Below are 17,347 nucleotides of genomic sequence, written 5' to 3' on the forward strand. Positions count from 1 at the left end.
TCTCGGGCAAGCCCATTCAAGCTGCTTTCTGCAGCAATCCTAATTGCACATCTGTAGCAAGCTACGACAGTATTCACCTAGAAAATAACCTGCGTTTCTACAACCAGACCAGGGGTCGCCGGTCTGTTGCTATGAAAAGCATACCACTGGATCGTTGTTTTTATTATAGGTCGTGCTCAGGAATATATTTAAGACAACTGAAGGGAACACTTGATAAAAATTTCCCCCAGTAAGCCTACGTGCTTCTCTTCCTTTCTATTTGGCTACTTATACGTGTTGGAAATATGATTCCTAATGACACCACTAGAGAAGGCCCTGTGGCCAGCCCGCGCCATGGTCTCATGTCAGAAGCTGGTATTCCGGCCTCTGGAGACACGGTGTGGAAGGAAATGGGGTGAGGGAGAGGTGGGAGGTGGAGAGCAAAGGAAAGGCCTGTGTTCAGCAGGCCCCAGAACGGATGTTATTACTCACATGTGTTGGGAAGCGTTGGGGTACAGTTTTGAAAACTGTGGGGCCGAGTCCTCGGGGCCGTGGGGCGCAGCGTGGCTGATCACCATCATAATGGGCCTATGGGGATACATTCTCTTAGACATTTTGAAGTAATTAATGCTCTCGTTAGTGATTAAGTCTGTGAAGTAGTCCTGAAACATACATTTGACACAAAACAAAAATTACAAAAGGTGACATTCATCAGATCACATTTGAATACTGCTTTCTTCAGAAGCATCTCCCTGAATGAAGAGATAAGGTCTAAAGCAGGAAGGAAAATGACTCCCAAAGCAGCAAAACATCTTCCCTAACAGAGAAAATCGGTTGCCAGTTACTTGCTAGGGCTGCTAGGTTGGTAACACGCAAAAATTTTATTTTAAGTAAAGCACAACTTAGCAATTAAGAAAGAAGAAAAGTCAAGTTCTGTTTGTCCAAGATAATGATCAGATCTGGCAATCCAAATGCTAGAGAACATGAAACACCGGATACATATTTCATTCTCAGGTTTCATTGATGTAATTCGTTGACAAAAAGTTTAATTACTTCAAGGGCAGGAAACACCCACGCCCACTACAAATTCACAGTTGCAGAACACACACACACACACACACACACACACACAAAGCCACATGCACAAACAAAGCAAAGGTCTTTCTTTAAATTAAAATTTCACCTGTGGGAATTACACAGTAATTGCTAATGAAAGCCATAGCCAAAATCTGGGTACACAGGGAAAAGCTGCAATATTTTATCAATTAATTTACTTGAAACACTAAATATGGGGAGCATTTGATTTCCTGCAGATTATACTGTTAACTGCACAACTAAATGATACAGCTGCTGGCATTTGGGCCGACTTCTTAATAAATGACTAAGCCACAGTCTGAGGGACTGATGCAACTCTGTAAGGGAGAAGGAAGAAATGGAATGAAGAGGAATGATGAAAATTTTAAATTAAACCACCTGCTTCCTCCAAGTGGGTATCATTGGCCTGGAGTTCCAATACAAACTTTATTCAGAAAATGCCCAGACAACGTTCACCATGGTGGAGGCTTCCAGGCATGACTAATCACATGTAGATTCAAGGACCAGAACAGCTGCCAAAGCAGAGCCCAAGGGAGGAAATCTGTGTCACATGTCATTGTTAGGACAAGTCCACAGGCTATCACCTTCCTCCATGGGAGTGTCTGATTCATTCCTTTTCTCACTAAAAAAAACGCCATATATTCTTTTTGGACACAGTTGTCTTTGACACTTAATCAGCTGTGATAATGGGCAAGTTACGCTAATTTAGTCTTTGGAGGGAATCTTGATTACTTTGCTCTCCTTAGGACAACAGGGAAAGAAAGGTTAATAGCTTGAACAAGGAGCATGAAAGCATCCCCACAGATAAAAAATGATAGCAGTGACAATTAGTGCACTTTGTAGGACATTGCTCAAATCTGCCTCCAAGGTCCCTGCCAGCTCTCGACTTTGATGAGTCTGGAATCCTATTAGCAATGTTTGTGAATTTCATTTGCATTCATTGTTTTCTGAGGGATACCAAAGAGCGAGGCTTATACCTCATCTCCAACCAAGTTCCTTGGGCTCAAATTGGGCCAAGCATAAAGGCAGCACTGTGCCAAAATTAAATCAAGTTCCCTCTTTCTGACTTCTACCAATGGCTCTTTCGTAGCGATCTATGCTGGATAGAGCAGACTGTCAGCTTCTTTTAGATAAGCGAGGAAGAGATGGGCACGGCTATAAGAGAAGAGCATATTTTAGGCTAACTAGCAGGCTAAATTCAAAGATATTTCCCCCTTCACTCTTGTCCTCTGAAAATCGTTTTGTTTTAAGTTGGCAATCACAAAACGTTTGTGAATTTAAAAAAGTCTAATCTAGAATCTATTTATCAGAGAGCCAAGGGACATGTCGATTTCAGTGTCTATGAACTGATTTGGAAATCCTAGGACTGATAGCCTCAGAGACTTTCATGGACTCGAGCCGCCATGGGGCAGGTGTATCCTTGCCATATATAAAAGCTTGCTCCCACAGGAGTAAGAGAAAGGACCGTGGTTTCTCGACCTTCGATTATTGCACTTGTCAGCTCTTACTCTTACATCTAAACGTGAAGCCATGGATGAAATATACTTTTACCCCAATGAAAAGCAAAATGGTACAAGATGAACATTTGATTATGTGGACCAATCCTCTGGAGAGCAGAGAAATCAAAAAATTATCACAAGACAGAGTGGAGACATCTATGATTTCTTGATGATAACTTTCATCAGAGGCTGATTGCCTTTCATCCTAATGAGGGGAAAAAATCACTAGTCAAAGTCAGTGTTCCTTGAAAATCTTTTTCTTGCCTGGAGTTTAAAATTACCTTAAAATTTCTCATTCTAACATTGTGAGAACATAGAAAGCCAATCTCATGTATAACTTAACTCACTGAAAATGGCTTTTCCCCATTACACATAAAGTAAATTGATGCAGTGTGAAAGTGCCTGAAATTACCTTTGCATAATCAAATCCATGCTTTCTTTGATGCCATTGCGACAAACAGTGTAATTATAGAAACGAGAATTCTTGATTAATCCAAGCCATTCTCGCCACCCAGGAGGGATGTAGCTGCCATTATATTCATTGAGGTATTTTCCAAAAAAGGCTGCAATGGGAAAAAACAGGATTATTTTCTCATATGAAATGATTAATCACAAATAAATGCATAAATGCATAAGTATGAAATTATGACTTGAAAAAGAGGCAGTAAAACAAAAGTTAACCTAGGTAACAGTGGATGTCAAAACAACAATAGTGTAATACTCTTGATTCTTTGGCCAAGTGACACACACAAGCATTTTCCTTTCAAATAAATAAACATCGCACCCAAGTACATGGATTATCGTTCAATAAAATTACCATAATGATCACGATACTCCGGGTACATCTATTTCTTGTGGTTGTGCTGGGATAAAAGCAGAATTACCCTTTTGTTAAGTTGATGTAACAGTCAGAGAAGTAGCCAATAGAAATCTGGAATGCTATCATTGGGCAAATACTGGAAGACTGAAAGTTCAGTCTTTGTGATAAAATAAGTTTCCTAATTTCACTATTTGAGAGTTGTAAAAACTATTCATTCTTTGAGAGTTGTAAAAACACTACAGAAAAGCTTGTCTTTGTTTTCACATATCCAAATTTTCCAAATCGAGGAACCATGGTAAACTCCATTTCTATGGCACATGGTAAGGGTTTTTAAGTCACACACATTTTACAGCATCGGTGTTTACATTATGTGTATTTCACGAATGCATAGGTCTATTACTGATAATTAAAAATCCTGATGACACAGAGTTACTACACAGATGGCTAATTTTCATAGAATTATAGTGCAACAGAAGTACATGGGCCACAAACATGCACACCACTGCTCATTGAAGAGGGCACTGGAGGGGCTTCATATTTGTAACTCTGGCATGTCACACATCCAAGAAAGGCCACTGTGCAACAAGACTTATTGATCCTTTCAGAGAAAAACTTTGAATTTGGTCCTCTGCCACAGATGATGATAGGAGAGGGGCAAAGGGGAGAGAAAGGCAGGTTGGAGTTTTGGGAACAAAATGGGTTAGATTTTGAAGTCAAATACCTTGTAACTATTAGAAGGGTCCCAAAAATGTATTGTTAGCATATTTTTGAGAAAGAGGTTCTTTCTTTCTTTCTTTTTTTCTTCCTTCCTTCCTTCCTTCCTTTCTTTCTTTCTTCTTTCTTTTCTTCTTTCTGTCTTTCTTTCTTTCATATGTTCACTGACTTTAGTCACATTACATTTACCATGTTATCACCATGGAATGTAAATTCAGGTTAGACAAGAGAGCTTCACAAGTGCAATAAAGCGATCTGGAATATACCAAAGTTTGTGTATAATGTCTGACCAAATCGCCTTGCTGATAAATACTTAATCACTTCAATTGTAGGTAATTTTTTTTAATGTTTATTTATTTTTGAGAGAGAGAGAGCATGGGGGAGGGTCAGAGATAGAGACACACATAGAATCTGAATCAGGCTCCAGGCTCTGAGCTGTCAGCACAGAGCCCAATGTGGGGCTCGACCTCCTGAACCGCGAGATCATGACCTGAGCTGAAGGCAGACACTTAACCAAATGAGCCACCCAGGCGCCCCATAATTTGTTAACATTTATGATTCTTACAGAGAAAATAAACAAACTGCGTATATTTAAAAAGTGTTTTTCATTAACTTCGCATTAGTACTTAAAATACACATTTCTATTTCAAGATGATGTTTAAAAATTATTCTAATACAACAGCAACATAACTGTAATTCCGCAGCTACACAAAAAGCTAAACTACGTTCCATAGTTAAGTTATCCTCATGTTTACATGTATCATTCTGAAGTAAATACTATTTCTCAGCAGCTGCTCTCAGCTTTTTAGGTTTGGTTTAAACACACACACACACACACACACACACACACACATTTTCATTTGTAAGGAAGCTTATAATGTGATATTCCATGCACTGTTCTGAAAGGGTTCTTTACGAGCCAACCAATCCTAAAAACTGAAGTACTCAATCAGTCTGCAAGAGGAGGATGGTACAATTTCCAATAGTTGTAATTTCGCCAGGGACACGGGTATAGACAAGCACTATTTTGGGTAACCTAGATGTTTGGTCACCCTATTAGCTTGCAGACGTAGATAGCCTTCCCCTTAAGTAGGAAGGAGTAGAGAGATTTTTATATGTGTATATATAGGTGTGTATATGTGCACACGTGTGTTGCACACACGCACACTTACACCTGTATGTACATACATAATACACACATGCATGCAAGTTTTACTTTTTCTGATTTTTACGAGGCTGCAATCCTTTGTTTTAGGGTGAAACGATGGCTAGCCAGATGCCTTCCATGTCAAAGCCACTTTCTAGTTTCATTAAGCAGGGTGTCCCAGACACCTCCACTTACATCCACGAAGGAAGATAGCTTCTGGATGACTGGCTTGAGAAGATGAAAACGGATCCCAGGATCAGGCACTTTATTGATAGTGCTCTTAAAGCACGCATTTCTGAATCTGTAAACTTGTCCACAGTACATCATTTCTGTGTCTTTATGGGATAGCTAGTTTGCTTTCATCTTTGGTCCACAGCCACCTGTAGGATACCTCCACCTGAATGTTTTACTCGCACCTAATACAATCGTCCAGGACGGAATTTATCCTTTTCCCTTAGGAAATTACTTCTTTCTTCAGATTCCTTTTATTCTCTGAGTATCATAATCACCTTCCTGGTCAACCAGGCAGAGTCTGCCCTGATTTCACTCGCTCCTTTGGTCCCCTCGCTAAGTAGTCGCCACCACCTGCAGGTTCTAGGTGGAAAATGACTCTCGAACCTGCCCCACCCTTGATTACAGGACGCCCCTCATGAACGCTTACAGGCTTCTGCCAGCTCTCCTAGCCAGGCTCCAGGCTCTTTCCACTCCTGGTGCCACCTTCCCGAAGACTGGCTCTGGTCCCATCACCCTCTTCCAACAATTGTGGACGGACCGTCCCCCTCCCCTGCACAACCAAGTTTCATTTGGTAGCTTGCCATTCAAGGCCACCCTGACTGGACAAAATCTGGACAAAATCCCTCTTTCCAGCTCCATCCTGCCTTTCTCTTTGACCCCATGTCCAGAGAATGCATTTTCTCCATTTGCTCTGGTTTCACCTCTCTGCTTTGCCTGTGCTAGTTCCCTCTTCTCCCCACTGTTTACCAAGACCAGACGAGGTGCCATTTCAATCTCAGTCTTTGCCCGGTTCTACAGCCATTTGGTTCTGCGGCTCTGGTGCCATTTTCCCTTTCTTCCTCACGCTACGGTCATGTTTGTACGTAAGCTAATCTCTCTTAGACCGTAAGGGTTCTGAGGGCCAACACCGCCTTTGCCTCATCTCTGTACTCCCCCTGCTTCCCATCCTTGTATATAGTATAGGGGCTCCGAAAGTTTTGTTTCTTGCACTGGGGTTCATGGACCTCCATGTATTCTGGGGATTCTATAAATTCGAGACTTAATGTTTTCACTTGAATTATAAGTGGCTGAAGTTGATATTTCTGGTTGGATTCATTTTCTGGGAAGAGTTGACTCAAGTCTGAGAAACGGGGGTAGGACAAAATGTCAGAGGGTCTCACATCAGGTAAGACTCAGGATTTCCCTTTGAGCTGTGTGCAGTAGGAATTCTAACGAGGGGTTCTTGTCTTTAGAGACTAATCACCTTTTCACATAAAGTACAAGATAATTTTCCTTTCTAACAAAAGGCAATGTGACCTCCAGTCAGAGGCCGTGGACCAGGGCCACACCCACCATTACTTCAGAAGGGGACGATTTCCAGGAACCTTCCACTTAATAGCCTTGGGCCCAGCTCTTTCCCCTGGCCTTCTCCTCATCCCCAGGGGTTTTGACCCACGTTCCTCTCCATCTGTCTTAAAAGAGGTAAAAGGGTACAGTGGCTTGGAATATAAACGCTGGAGCCAGCCTGCCTGGGTTCAAATCCTGGCGGTGTCATTTGCTAGCTATCCTCAGGCAAGTTACTTAGCCTCTCTTCACGTCCAGTTCTCCATCTGTGAAAACGCAAGGATACTAATAAGCACAGTGGCGGGGTTGTTGTTAGAATCAAGTGAAATAAAACATATGTAAAGCGCTCAGAACAGTGCCTGGCACATAACAAGGGCTTTTTTAATGCTGCTGCTGCTGGTATATTATTAGCAGCACCGTTATCATTATGCTCCCAACGCTGCATCCTGGTTTCAAATAATGTACCACTCGGCTGTCCAAGGAGATCTTGGAGTTCCGCGCTTGTGCATTTGGAAAACTTTCTTGAGAGGTTACATACTTTTCTTCCCCAATCGGCCACATTTTGCGGCAACGAATTCCCATTTGGCTTCCGTTTTCTTGCTTAATTAGTTTTTAGATTTTTTTCCTGTTACGTTCAGTTTTGCTCTCTTGTTTTTTCCTCTTGGGGCAGCCACGATGGGTCACTCACTCCTGCCCTTTGCCTCGTTGTTTCACTTGTTCGGTTATTTAGTGCTGTTTTCTATCCATCGCCATGGCTAGTGCCCCTCCCTTAATCCTCCCCTTGTAAACTTTCCTTCTAGTCTCTTAATAGTCCTTGTTGCTTGCTTCAGAACTCCCTCCAGGTTTTCGGTGTCTCTGCGCTAACAGAGTGTAAAAACATGTACTCAGGATTCCAGATGTGCCCTCATCCAGCACACTTGTTCCGAGAGAGACCAGGACCTCATGCATCACGATGCGGCACCCCGGTGCTGTTGGCTTCAAGTTACTCTGGCCTTTCTTGTTGCCTCGTAACATTGAGACTCATTTGTAATCACCCCTGGCCTCTTTCAACATTATGCTTCCTGGCAGTGTTCTGCAATTGATTATCTGGGCTTCTAATTATTTTCTTCCAGATGTATTAAATCTCGTTCTCCCTCCCTAAGGTGAATTTCATTTTCTCGCCCATATTGCCATTATATTATGTGTAGTTTGAAGTTTTTCTTATCCCTTGGCATTGGCAATTCACGTCAACTTACTACCATCAGAATATATCACTAACACACCATCTACCTGTCCTTCTAGATCATTCTCTTCTCTGAGACATCATTAAGCACTTCCCTTCATGGCTGTTTAAAAAGGGGGTGGGGGGGGTCGGGTGACAGGCAGAAAGATCAGAAAGACCTGATTATAATTACGGGTGACTTTAGGCCCTGCTACGTCTGCGGAGGACTATCTGTTACATAATACTTAAAAATTTTTCCTTCAACTCTTTGAAGCAAAGGCTTTTAGGTCAGCAGGAGGAACTATAGAAAAGAGTTCTGATGCTGTGGAGAAGTTAAATCTTATTTAACATAACAAATGGTACACTAATTGAGTTTTTACTGCGTGTAATTGATAAACTTGGGGTCACAGGATTTTACTGGTAGTTAACACACCAATATACGTAAGTTTGAACCAAGTTAAAATTATAATTTAATTCCCCAAGGAGACTGCAAGTCTAATGAAGACAAGGATCTTACTTATATCTTGTCAAGCCAGGGATCTTACTTTATATCTTTTCATATCCCAGCACTTAGTGTAAGTCTAAGCATATGTAGTTCAATACATGTATGCTATACCATATGTTACTATCAAGATCTATAATACCATAATTCATTAAAATAAGAATATTAGTGTGTGGAGGACAAATAAATAAATAAATAAATAATTTTGCTATGAGTAACATAAGTTTTGTAAAATAAAACGACATGAAATCAGAAGAATTGATTCATCGGTCTAAACTATTTTGTTATAAAAGACTTCTTTACAAAGAGATTTACTGCAGCTCTCCATTAAATATTGCCCCTTTCACCCAAGTGATATGAAGTTAAATGAGTATGACTAAAGTTTAATTCACATGTGATTTTATGTATCATGTGTTACAACTGTAATGTGAACACTACAATCTTTAAATGAGTCAATATAAAACGTACAGGGATTATAATAAAATTACAGTTTAATTTCAGGCAGGAAAGAAAACCTAGGAATCATTCTGTTTGATCTCTGAATTGCATATACAAATTGGGAAACTAGCTTATGCAAGTTCTCCGAACATATTAAAGGTAGAGATGGGACAAGGGTCCAACTCCCCTCAGCCTTGATTTAGGGTTTTTTTTTTCTGATATGTGATGCTATCTCTCCAACGTGGCTTGTTACTTTTACCTTAAAACCGATGACAGGTTTTACATTCATGTCTATACTCTTACAAGAACTTTACACTACATTTTATTTTTTTTGAGCAGATGGGCAGGATATTCATTTCTATGATAGATAATCCAATATCAGTCCCACTTCACTTGTCAGAACATAAAATGCAATAGACGTGTTGTTGTATTTTCCCCTTTTGAACATTAAAGCTGTTGGACAGTCATATTTTCCATGAGTAAAGTTAGAAAAATTTAGGCTATAGCCAGTCCAAAAATATGCCTCAGTTCTGAAAAAGAAAAAATCATGTCAGACAAATGGTAAATATAATATTGGATCAATTCGATTCATTTAAATCCACATATTCTGGAGGCATCCCAAAATAAGCCTCTTAGTAATTCGTCTTCTCTGACTTGTTCTTCATAAAACTGATTGCTGCACTGTGCTTTTCTTTAGATGAATATTTATGTATGATATATATTTTGGTTTCTTGCATTATTTTTCTTAGCTTCTCAGCTAAATGTTCCAAATAATGTATTCATTATTAGAAAAACAATAAAATCTTTATATATTGGCTTTCCCCCCTTCTAGTTTAGTGGCTTGTAAATAATTATGTTGGTTTAATACCTATTCACCAATTTTCTTAATTTCCTAAGATGCCTGTCCTCCCGATGTGCTTATTTGTGTATTTTCAAATGGGACCCTGTCCCTGGCTAGATCAATAAACTCTTGTCACAAAGACATCCCTGCTTCCTAATTGTCTGAGACACTTCAATATTTTCCCATCAAGGATAAATTTAAATTGTATAGATCTCTATCATTGACATTTTAGTCTTCCAATTTGTATTTTTGCCTGATTCACTAATGGGCCCATCAAAATTTATTATGTGTGTATCATCCTTTTTTGGTTTATCAACTATTTGGAAAAGTCCTCGTTTCCTTTAGAGAATTCCTTTTCCCCTGTTAAGATGACTCACTATAAATTCAATTATTACCTAAGTATCCAGGCCCCTGGGTGGAAGGTTGGCCTCAGAATCAGACTTAGGTTCCAGGAGCAAATCTCCTGTTCTTGGAGAAGACAAGTGACTGAAGCAGGTTGCTGGGCTGCACAAAAGGCCTGACAGTTGTCATCGGGGCAGGCTTATGGGGTGCAGTGTCATTCTAGACCTAACCTGTACATTTAGGGTAGGACACTGGAAAGAACTCTGAAGACTAAGGTCCTGACACCCGTTCTTCCCATTAGAATATCAGATGTGCCACTTTGATCTTGATGGTGTAAATTTGCTCACCTGAAAATAAGGGGATCAAACTAAATTATCTCTATTTTATTCAAGCTCTTGTAATCCATTGCAGGGTAGATATAATGTAGTATAACTAAAACAAGGCCCAGAATATACTGCGCTTCTTAGATAATTCGTTTCTATCTTGGTGACCCAGTAAACTTCGTAATGGATGGCATTTCAATTTTTCCTTTTGCCATCTGGAAGCTTAGTTCCAAATATGCACCTTTTCTCCACATCTCCATGGCATGCACTTTGTGTACCAAGCTTTGCCTTGACTTTTACTGGTACAGCCCTTCATTTCCATTTTCCAGGGTTCTTACTGTTCGGTATCCTGTTACGTTTTATGTGTCTCTGAAGGTGCTATGGAATGAGGCATGACAGAAACATGTAAAGAAAGAAGATGATGGAAAAAGGAAAGACTTTGGAGTCAGGTGTGCTAGATTCATCCTACCACGGGTAAGCCTGTGACCTTAGACAACTCTCCTGAGTCTCTGTTTCTTCACTGGCAACACAGGCAAATCCTTTCTTTCCAGGTTGCCGGAAGAATTAAGTGAGACAATTTAGATAAAGCATCTGTGCACATAAGTAAACGACATATATTAATTTCCTTCTTTTCCTCCTTTCTTTTTTCTTGCTAGTTTTATTGATGTGTAAGTGACAATCAAAAGCTGTAATATATTTAAGGTGTACAACCCGATGGCATGAAATACATAAAGACTGTGAAACACTCACCACCGCCAAGCCAATCAACATATCCATCACCTCACACCTCTACTATTTTCCTTTTGCGGTGACAACACCAAAGATCTACCCTCTCAGCAAATTTCAAGTGCACAATACAATATTGTCGGCTATGGTTACATAGTCGTATGCTGTTTCTTCAGAACTCATTCATCTTCTTCTTGCCCTTGCTTGATTTGCCCCGAAACAGACTATCAAACCCTGGTTGACCACTCTTAGTCTTGGTAGGGTTCTCTGTGTCATCCTGCAGCTTTATTTCTTATGACAGGCATCGTGCGTCTCACTCTGGATATGGTGAGAGTCCCGACCCTTCAAGCTCTATACCTGCTACTAGGGATTAAATGCTAGGGAGCCTGGGAGTCGAAAGGCATTGATTTCATATGATGCTTCTCATGAACAAAACACGAGTCGGTGGTTAAAATCAGGAACCAGGCATCAGGGGAGAATTTCTGGTTTCGCTTCCGAGCTGGTCACACAGTATTTGAAATCCCCACCCCAGTTATAACACAGAGCCAAGTACATTTGCTGTCTGTAAACCCTACAGGGATGTTTGATGGGTTTGCAAATTGCCTTAGGGCTCTCAGACGAAAGGTGCCATAAATTTAAATCACTTATGTGAGAAAACACACTTAGGATAAGGCACTCTCAGTAACCTAGTTTCTTTCCTAAGTATAAGCAAACACCCTTGAGAGTCACGGGAGGAGCCTTCCCTCTGAATGGAGATCTTGAGATGCTTGTGAATGACAATGCTATCAGAGTCAAAATCAATATTTTTATCCATAAATAACAAGTATTAAGAGCGCACAGAACGCCCTGAGAAGAAGCAAATGGCCTCATACTTTCCAAGTCCACAGGGAAAGATTAATTTCATGTTTTAAAGATATTTCAGAGAATACGTATATCTGAAACCCTTTACTTCTAAATCTTCAGAATAGAGAAGCTGTAGACCCGCAAACCATTTCCAACAAACTTTAATGATGACATCTTTAATCCTTCTAAGTCTTGGTGGTTCTGAAAAAAACTATTTGTGCACTGCAGTTCTTCTATAAACACCTTTGTTGCCTTTCATGAACAAATGTTCAGAAAACCCCTAAGAGAACATCGGAATGCTGGGATAATAAAGGCTTTGGGGGCTAACATTACCACAGTCTTTCTTACAAAGATTGAATGACGTTTATGACTTCTCTTTTTTAAAAAAATTTTTTTAGTGTTTATTTATTTCAGAGAGAGACAGAGTGAGAGTGGGACAGGGGCAGAGAGAGAGGGAGACACAGAATCTGACACAGGCTCCAGGCTCTGAGCTGTCAGCACAGAGCCCGACACGGGGCTCAAACTCAGACCGCGAGATCATGACCTGAGCCGAAGTCAGATGCTTAACTGACTGAGCCACCCAGGCGCCCCTGTGACTTCTCTTGAAAGAGGTCCCCAATTTTCAAAAGAGCGATTAACCAGAGACCTCTTCTTGCCCTGTGTAGGTTAAACAATGACAGCAGGTGTAGCGATTGGGAGGCCTTCTTTTCCTGGAAGACGGAGGTGAACATCTGAGACGGACAAATAACCACAGCCTAAGCTAAAGAAACTCCAACTTCTATTAGTTATGAATGAAAAAACAGATGAATCAACAAGACACACCTCATTGGCTTATTCATTCAGTTATTTACTGATTCAAAAAATAATTTTTGATTATCTAGTGGGTCCCAGATCTTGGAGTGGATGCTAAGCAGTTTCAAACATTTGACGATTTCTCACTGAAACAATCTGCAGGAATTTACCAACACCTAAGACAAGCCTCAGGCTGTAACATGATCCCAAGCAGGCAAATGGGGTGAATACTCCTCTGTTGCAGATCCTCTTAGAAAATTCTGATCGTTGGGTGCTCTGATGAAAATAACACTTTCGTAACGTACCCACTGAGAATCACTCTTTTTTCTAAGGGATCGCTCATTGGTACACTTTTCAGAGTAAAAAAGAAAGGGATGGGGAGGACACTGATGCAGAAGAGAAGAGTCTACCCTACTTCTGCTTATTGGAACTTCATCTATTTCATTACACCATGCATTTACCTGTATCTCAGATACACCGCCAGAAGTTCATTGGCTAGAAAGTCCACCTTTACCTGTTCTGTAGCCAGTGTTGTTAAGATACACAGCAAAAGTCCGAGGTTCATGCATCGCCTGCCAGGACGGCGAAGAGCAGTTCTCATTGTTGGTGTAGACATTGTGGTTGTGCACATACTTTCCGGTGAGCATGGAGGACCGGGAGGGGCAGCACATGGGGGTAGTCACAAAAGCGTTGGTGAAGGTGGCCCCCCCATGCTCCATAATCTTTCTTGTTTTGTTCATGACTTGCAGGGACCCTGGAAGGGACAATTTCAACGTTGTTTAGCAGCCTGCGCCACACGAACGCCCATTTATGCCGTGTCACTCAGTGACCCTGTTCCCCTGATTTATTAATTTCCCTCCATTGGCTTGAAGGGCTCTATAATTTGACAGTTCCCATTTCCGGGACAAAATTAAGCATTTGGGATCCTATCATCTCAAGCATTTTGCAGAATAATAAACACAATTCAGCTTCTCCTCTCCTTACAAAGAAAAAAATGCAGGCTAATCTGATAATTAAAGCTAGAATTTTAGATATGGAGCAAATTCAAAGGCCAGCAGCCTTTTGAAGATTACCAGAGAACAAAAGCCTGTTACACAGAACATCAAAACCCCAGCCCACCACATATGCACAATGCTTGTGACATTGCAGAGGTTACTAGATATAGTGTTTCAATCATATGAAATTAAAGAGGAAAGCCATTTTTTCCCCCTATTAAGTAAAAGTCCCTCCAAAATGTCTGTATTTAATTTAAAAAATTTCTTCTTTGTAACTTGGTGTTCCCTAGCAAAGTCACCAAATACCTGCCAGTTTTTCTATCAGGAATAGTACTACCAATTTACATCTTAACCTGTTTACATGTAATATTAAAAGACAGACTGCTTATGAAAGAGCTATGATTCTACTGCACTCAAAAGGATTTACATAGAGTAAAATATTCCATTCTGACTGTGAAGGATGAAATTGTAACATAAGATTGCTGAGGAAGAAAAAAACTACTTCGATTACTCTACCCAGCCAAACACTGCCGCTGAAACACATCCAAATACTGCAGAAAAAAAAGCACAGGCTAGAATTCAATAGTCTTTTCAGGACTTGTCAAGAAATGCACTACAGAGCACTACAGCGAAGCCCATTGCATTTGAATCCTGGAGCCTCACATTTCCAACAGGTCCCACTTCTTCCAAAGAAAGGGAGAAAGTCTATGTCGTTTTCCAGTGAGGAAGGAAATCGTAATGCAAACCAGGCAAGCATTCAGAGCAGAAGAGAAGTGTGCAATGGTCCAAAAAGCCACAGTTAGCCTGATTTTTTTCACATATTAGCTCTTTCTGTTCACATGAAACATACGAAAACAGGAGGAAGGTTTCTAATTGGGTCTCATTAGAGCTCCCTAAAATAGGCTTCAGTTAGGAGGATTCCTGACTGCTTTTTCTCCCCTGGTTGTCTTCAGGGGATCAAGCAACCTCTTTGTAATCGGTGAATAACATGTAGTGAGTGCCCACTTCATGCTGAACATTCTATCAACCTCAGTACTCTGGGCTGGTCCCGTAAGTGTAGCGTTAACAAAAGAAATGGAAAATCCTCTGCTCCCTTGGTCTTCGGCAGTAAACTATCTGGACGAGAACCTACATATAGAAATCACATTGGGGATATTTGCAAAGCAACGTAAGAGTGTGGCTAGAGCAGCAGCAGTAAAATAAGGCTACAAGGGACTGAGGGGGATGTCTAATAAGAGTTCTGAAACAAGAAATGAGGACAAATGGAAGGAGAGCAGGAAGAAAAATGCAAGACGGGCACAGTGCGTTAGTGGGCAGGACGGTATGTGTGGGCTCGGGAGGTGGGGGGAGTAGACGGAAGAGTGCAGCACACTGATTTCCTAGAATGAAAAAGAATGGACACTTCTCTTCATGAAATGTGGGAGGTAGAGTTAGTGAATGGCTTTGAGGTTGGGCAGAGATATTTAGATTTGAAAGAAGAGCCAAAATGAAGGCAGAACAGTTTCTTTGTCAAAGGCATGAATGACACGATAAGGAAAAAGTCTTTGAGGGTGTTGTTGTGGCAACGTGGTGATGGAGGTATGTGCACTGAAGAGGGAACAGGCCGCTCCATCTACGTCATGGCCAAGGGATCGCTGAGGCTGTCAGGCCATGAGATGATAAGCACCTGAACTGGATGGTGCCTCTAAAATGGAGCATCTAAGAAGCAGATCCCAGAGACACCATAATGCATCAGAAGGCGATGAGTTGACTATACGTCAACATCTTCGGCATAGGAAGAAAACTGGAGAAGTGATGGTTCGCTGTTGCTCAAGAAGTAACTAAAAAGATGGGGCGCCTGGGAGGCTCAGTCAGTTAAGGGTCTGACTCTTGATTTCGGCTCAGGTCATGACCTCATGGTTCGTGAGTTCAAGCCCCGCCTTGGGCTCTGTGCTGACAGCACAGAGCCTGCTCAGGATTCTCTCTCTCCCTCTTTCTCTGCCCCTCCCCGGTGTGGTCGTGCTCTCTCTCTCTCTCTCTCTCTCTCCCTCCCTCTCTCAAAATAAATTTAACAAAGAAGAAGTAACTAAAAAGATATATGCACTGTAGAAGATCAAGGAAGTCCATTTTAGAAATGTGTTTTATATTTTTGATCATATGCAGAAAGCACCGTGGACAGGGAAGGAACTAGACGGATACAGACATGGGGAGTGGGGAGAGTGAAGGGTAGACACCCAAGTCTACTCATTTGTTCCTCTCTCCTCTTTACATCTCTGCAGTGCTTACTTCATGTATTATCTTGAATTTGGGGAAAACTCAGCAAACACTATTGATGGATTTTCATTGCCAAATACTCTCTTTATTTCACAGAATGGGGTATCCCTTTCCTTTATGAGTCTTAGCACATTAACAACAAAAAAAGTACTGGGAACCCTCCTCCAAGGTCCTGAATCGCCTGCAATCTCCTGTTTACAGACTCATTCAGACTGCTGATATGGGACGGCAGTGGGAAATCTGATCTAAGGTCAAATAACAGGAAAAGGGGAGCTAAAACTTAGTCCAACTCATCACTTGGATTTGCCCCCACCAGGACTCCTCTGCCATTCTAAATGTCACTCTTTTAATTAACTAAGCTGATTATGTCGAGGTCCTAAATAATTCGTCCAGATTCCAACCAGGTCCCACATCAAAGGGACTGATGAGGACCTTTGGTCCCCTCGGTCACCATGACCACTGTAGCCCCACCATTAGGATTCCTGAAAGCGGGTATCTGGCCTGAGGTTTCTCAGTGAAGATTAGATTCTGAGACAGTGTTTCTCCAACTTTAAAAATCACCCGGAGAGCACGTCAAATCGGAATCCTGGGCCCGCCCTGAGGTGCTGATTGAAGAAGACTTGGGGAAACACCAGAGAATTTGTACTTCTAACAAGCTCCCTAGTGAAGCTGCTTCACTTCACTTGCACTTGGACCACACTCGCACTCGAGTGTCTGGCTGGACACAGAACCTGGGAAGCCTGGAGCTGCGAGAGACTTTCGTGGGTGCCTCTAAGTGGCTCAGCCCAGTCCCGAGGTGCAAGATACTGCAGACAGGAATGGGAAACATCGATGTCATGCTTAACTCTCAGCCGGATTCCCTTTGGAGCACCTCACACGCATCAATCAGTTCATTTAATCCTGACGATAAGCCTTCACAGCAGGTGTTATTACTTATTACTCGTATATAAAAATCACAGATGATAAGACTGAGGGGCCGAAGGGTTAAATAGCATTCTGAGGGCCACACAAACCCTAGGTTAGCAGAGCCTAGACACGAATGCAGGCAATCTGCTCCAGAGACCGTGCTCAAGAGCCCCTAGATCTCAGCCGAGGACTGGCCGTGACACTGACGTTTTCAAGACAGAAACAGAAAAGCTGTCTGCTCGCAGTCAAGATAGGTCTCACTTTCCGCAGTCTTGTATTTTGCTTCACCTGGCCTCTTAGAGGCGATGCTGACAGGCACTGCTGCCTGCCTCCCGCCAGCCCCCTCCCCGAGGGCTGAAGTGACCTCAGTGGCC

At 41.6% G+C, this 17,347-nt stretch overlaps 1 protein-coding gene across 1 annotated transcript in view; it reads right to left on the minus strand.

The window, feature by feature from the left end:
* The window catches only part of SULF1 (sulfatase 1), a 175,942-nt gene that overhangs the window by 55,936 nt on the left and 102,659 nt on the right, over positions 1-17,347 (minus strand). The window contains 4 exon segments of the mRNA XM_030304225.1: positions 472-641; positions 2,986-3,011; positions 3,014-3,136; positions 13,334-13,573. Of these exon segments, the coding sequence (XP_030160085.1) occupies positions 472-641; positions 2,986-3,011; positions 3,014-3,136; positions 13,334-13,573 (559 nt within the window).

The sequence above is a fragment of the Lynx canadensis genome, chromosome F2 (genome assembly GCF_007474595.2).
Source record: "Lynx canadensis isolate LIC74 chromosome F2, mLynCan4.pri.v2, whole genome shotgun sequence".
Classification (NCBI taxonomy): domain Eukaryota; kingdom Metazoa; phylum Chordata; class Mammalia; order Carnivora; family Felidae; genus Lynx; species Lynx canadensis.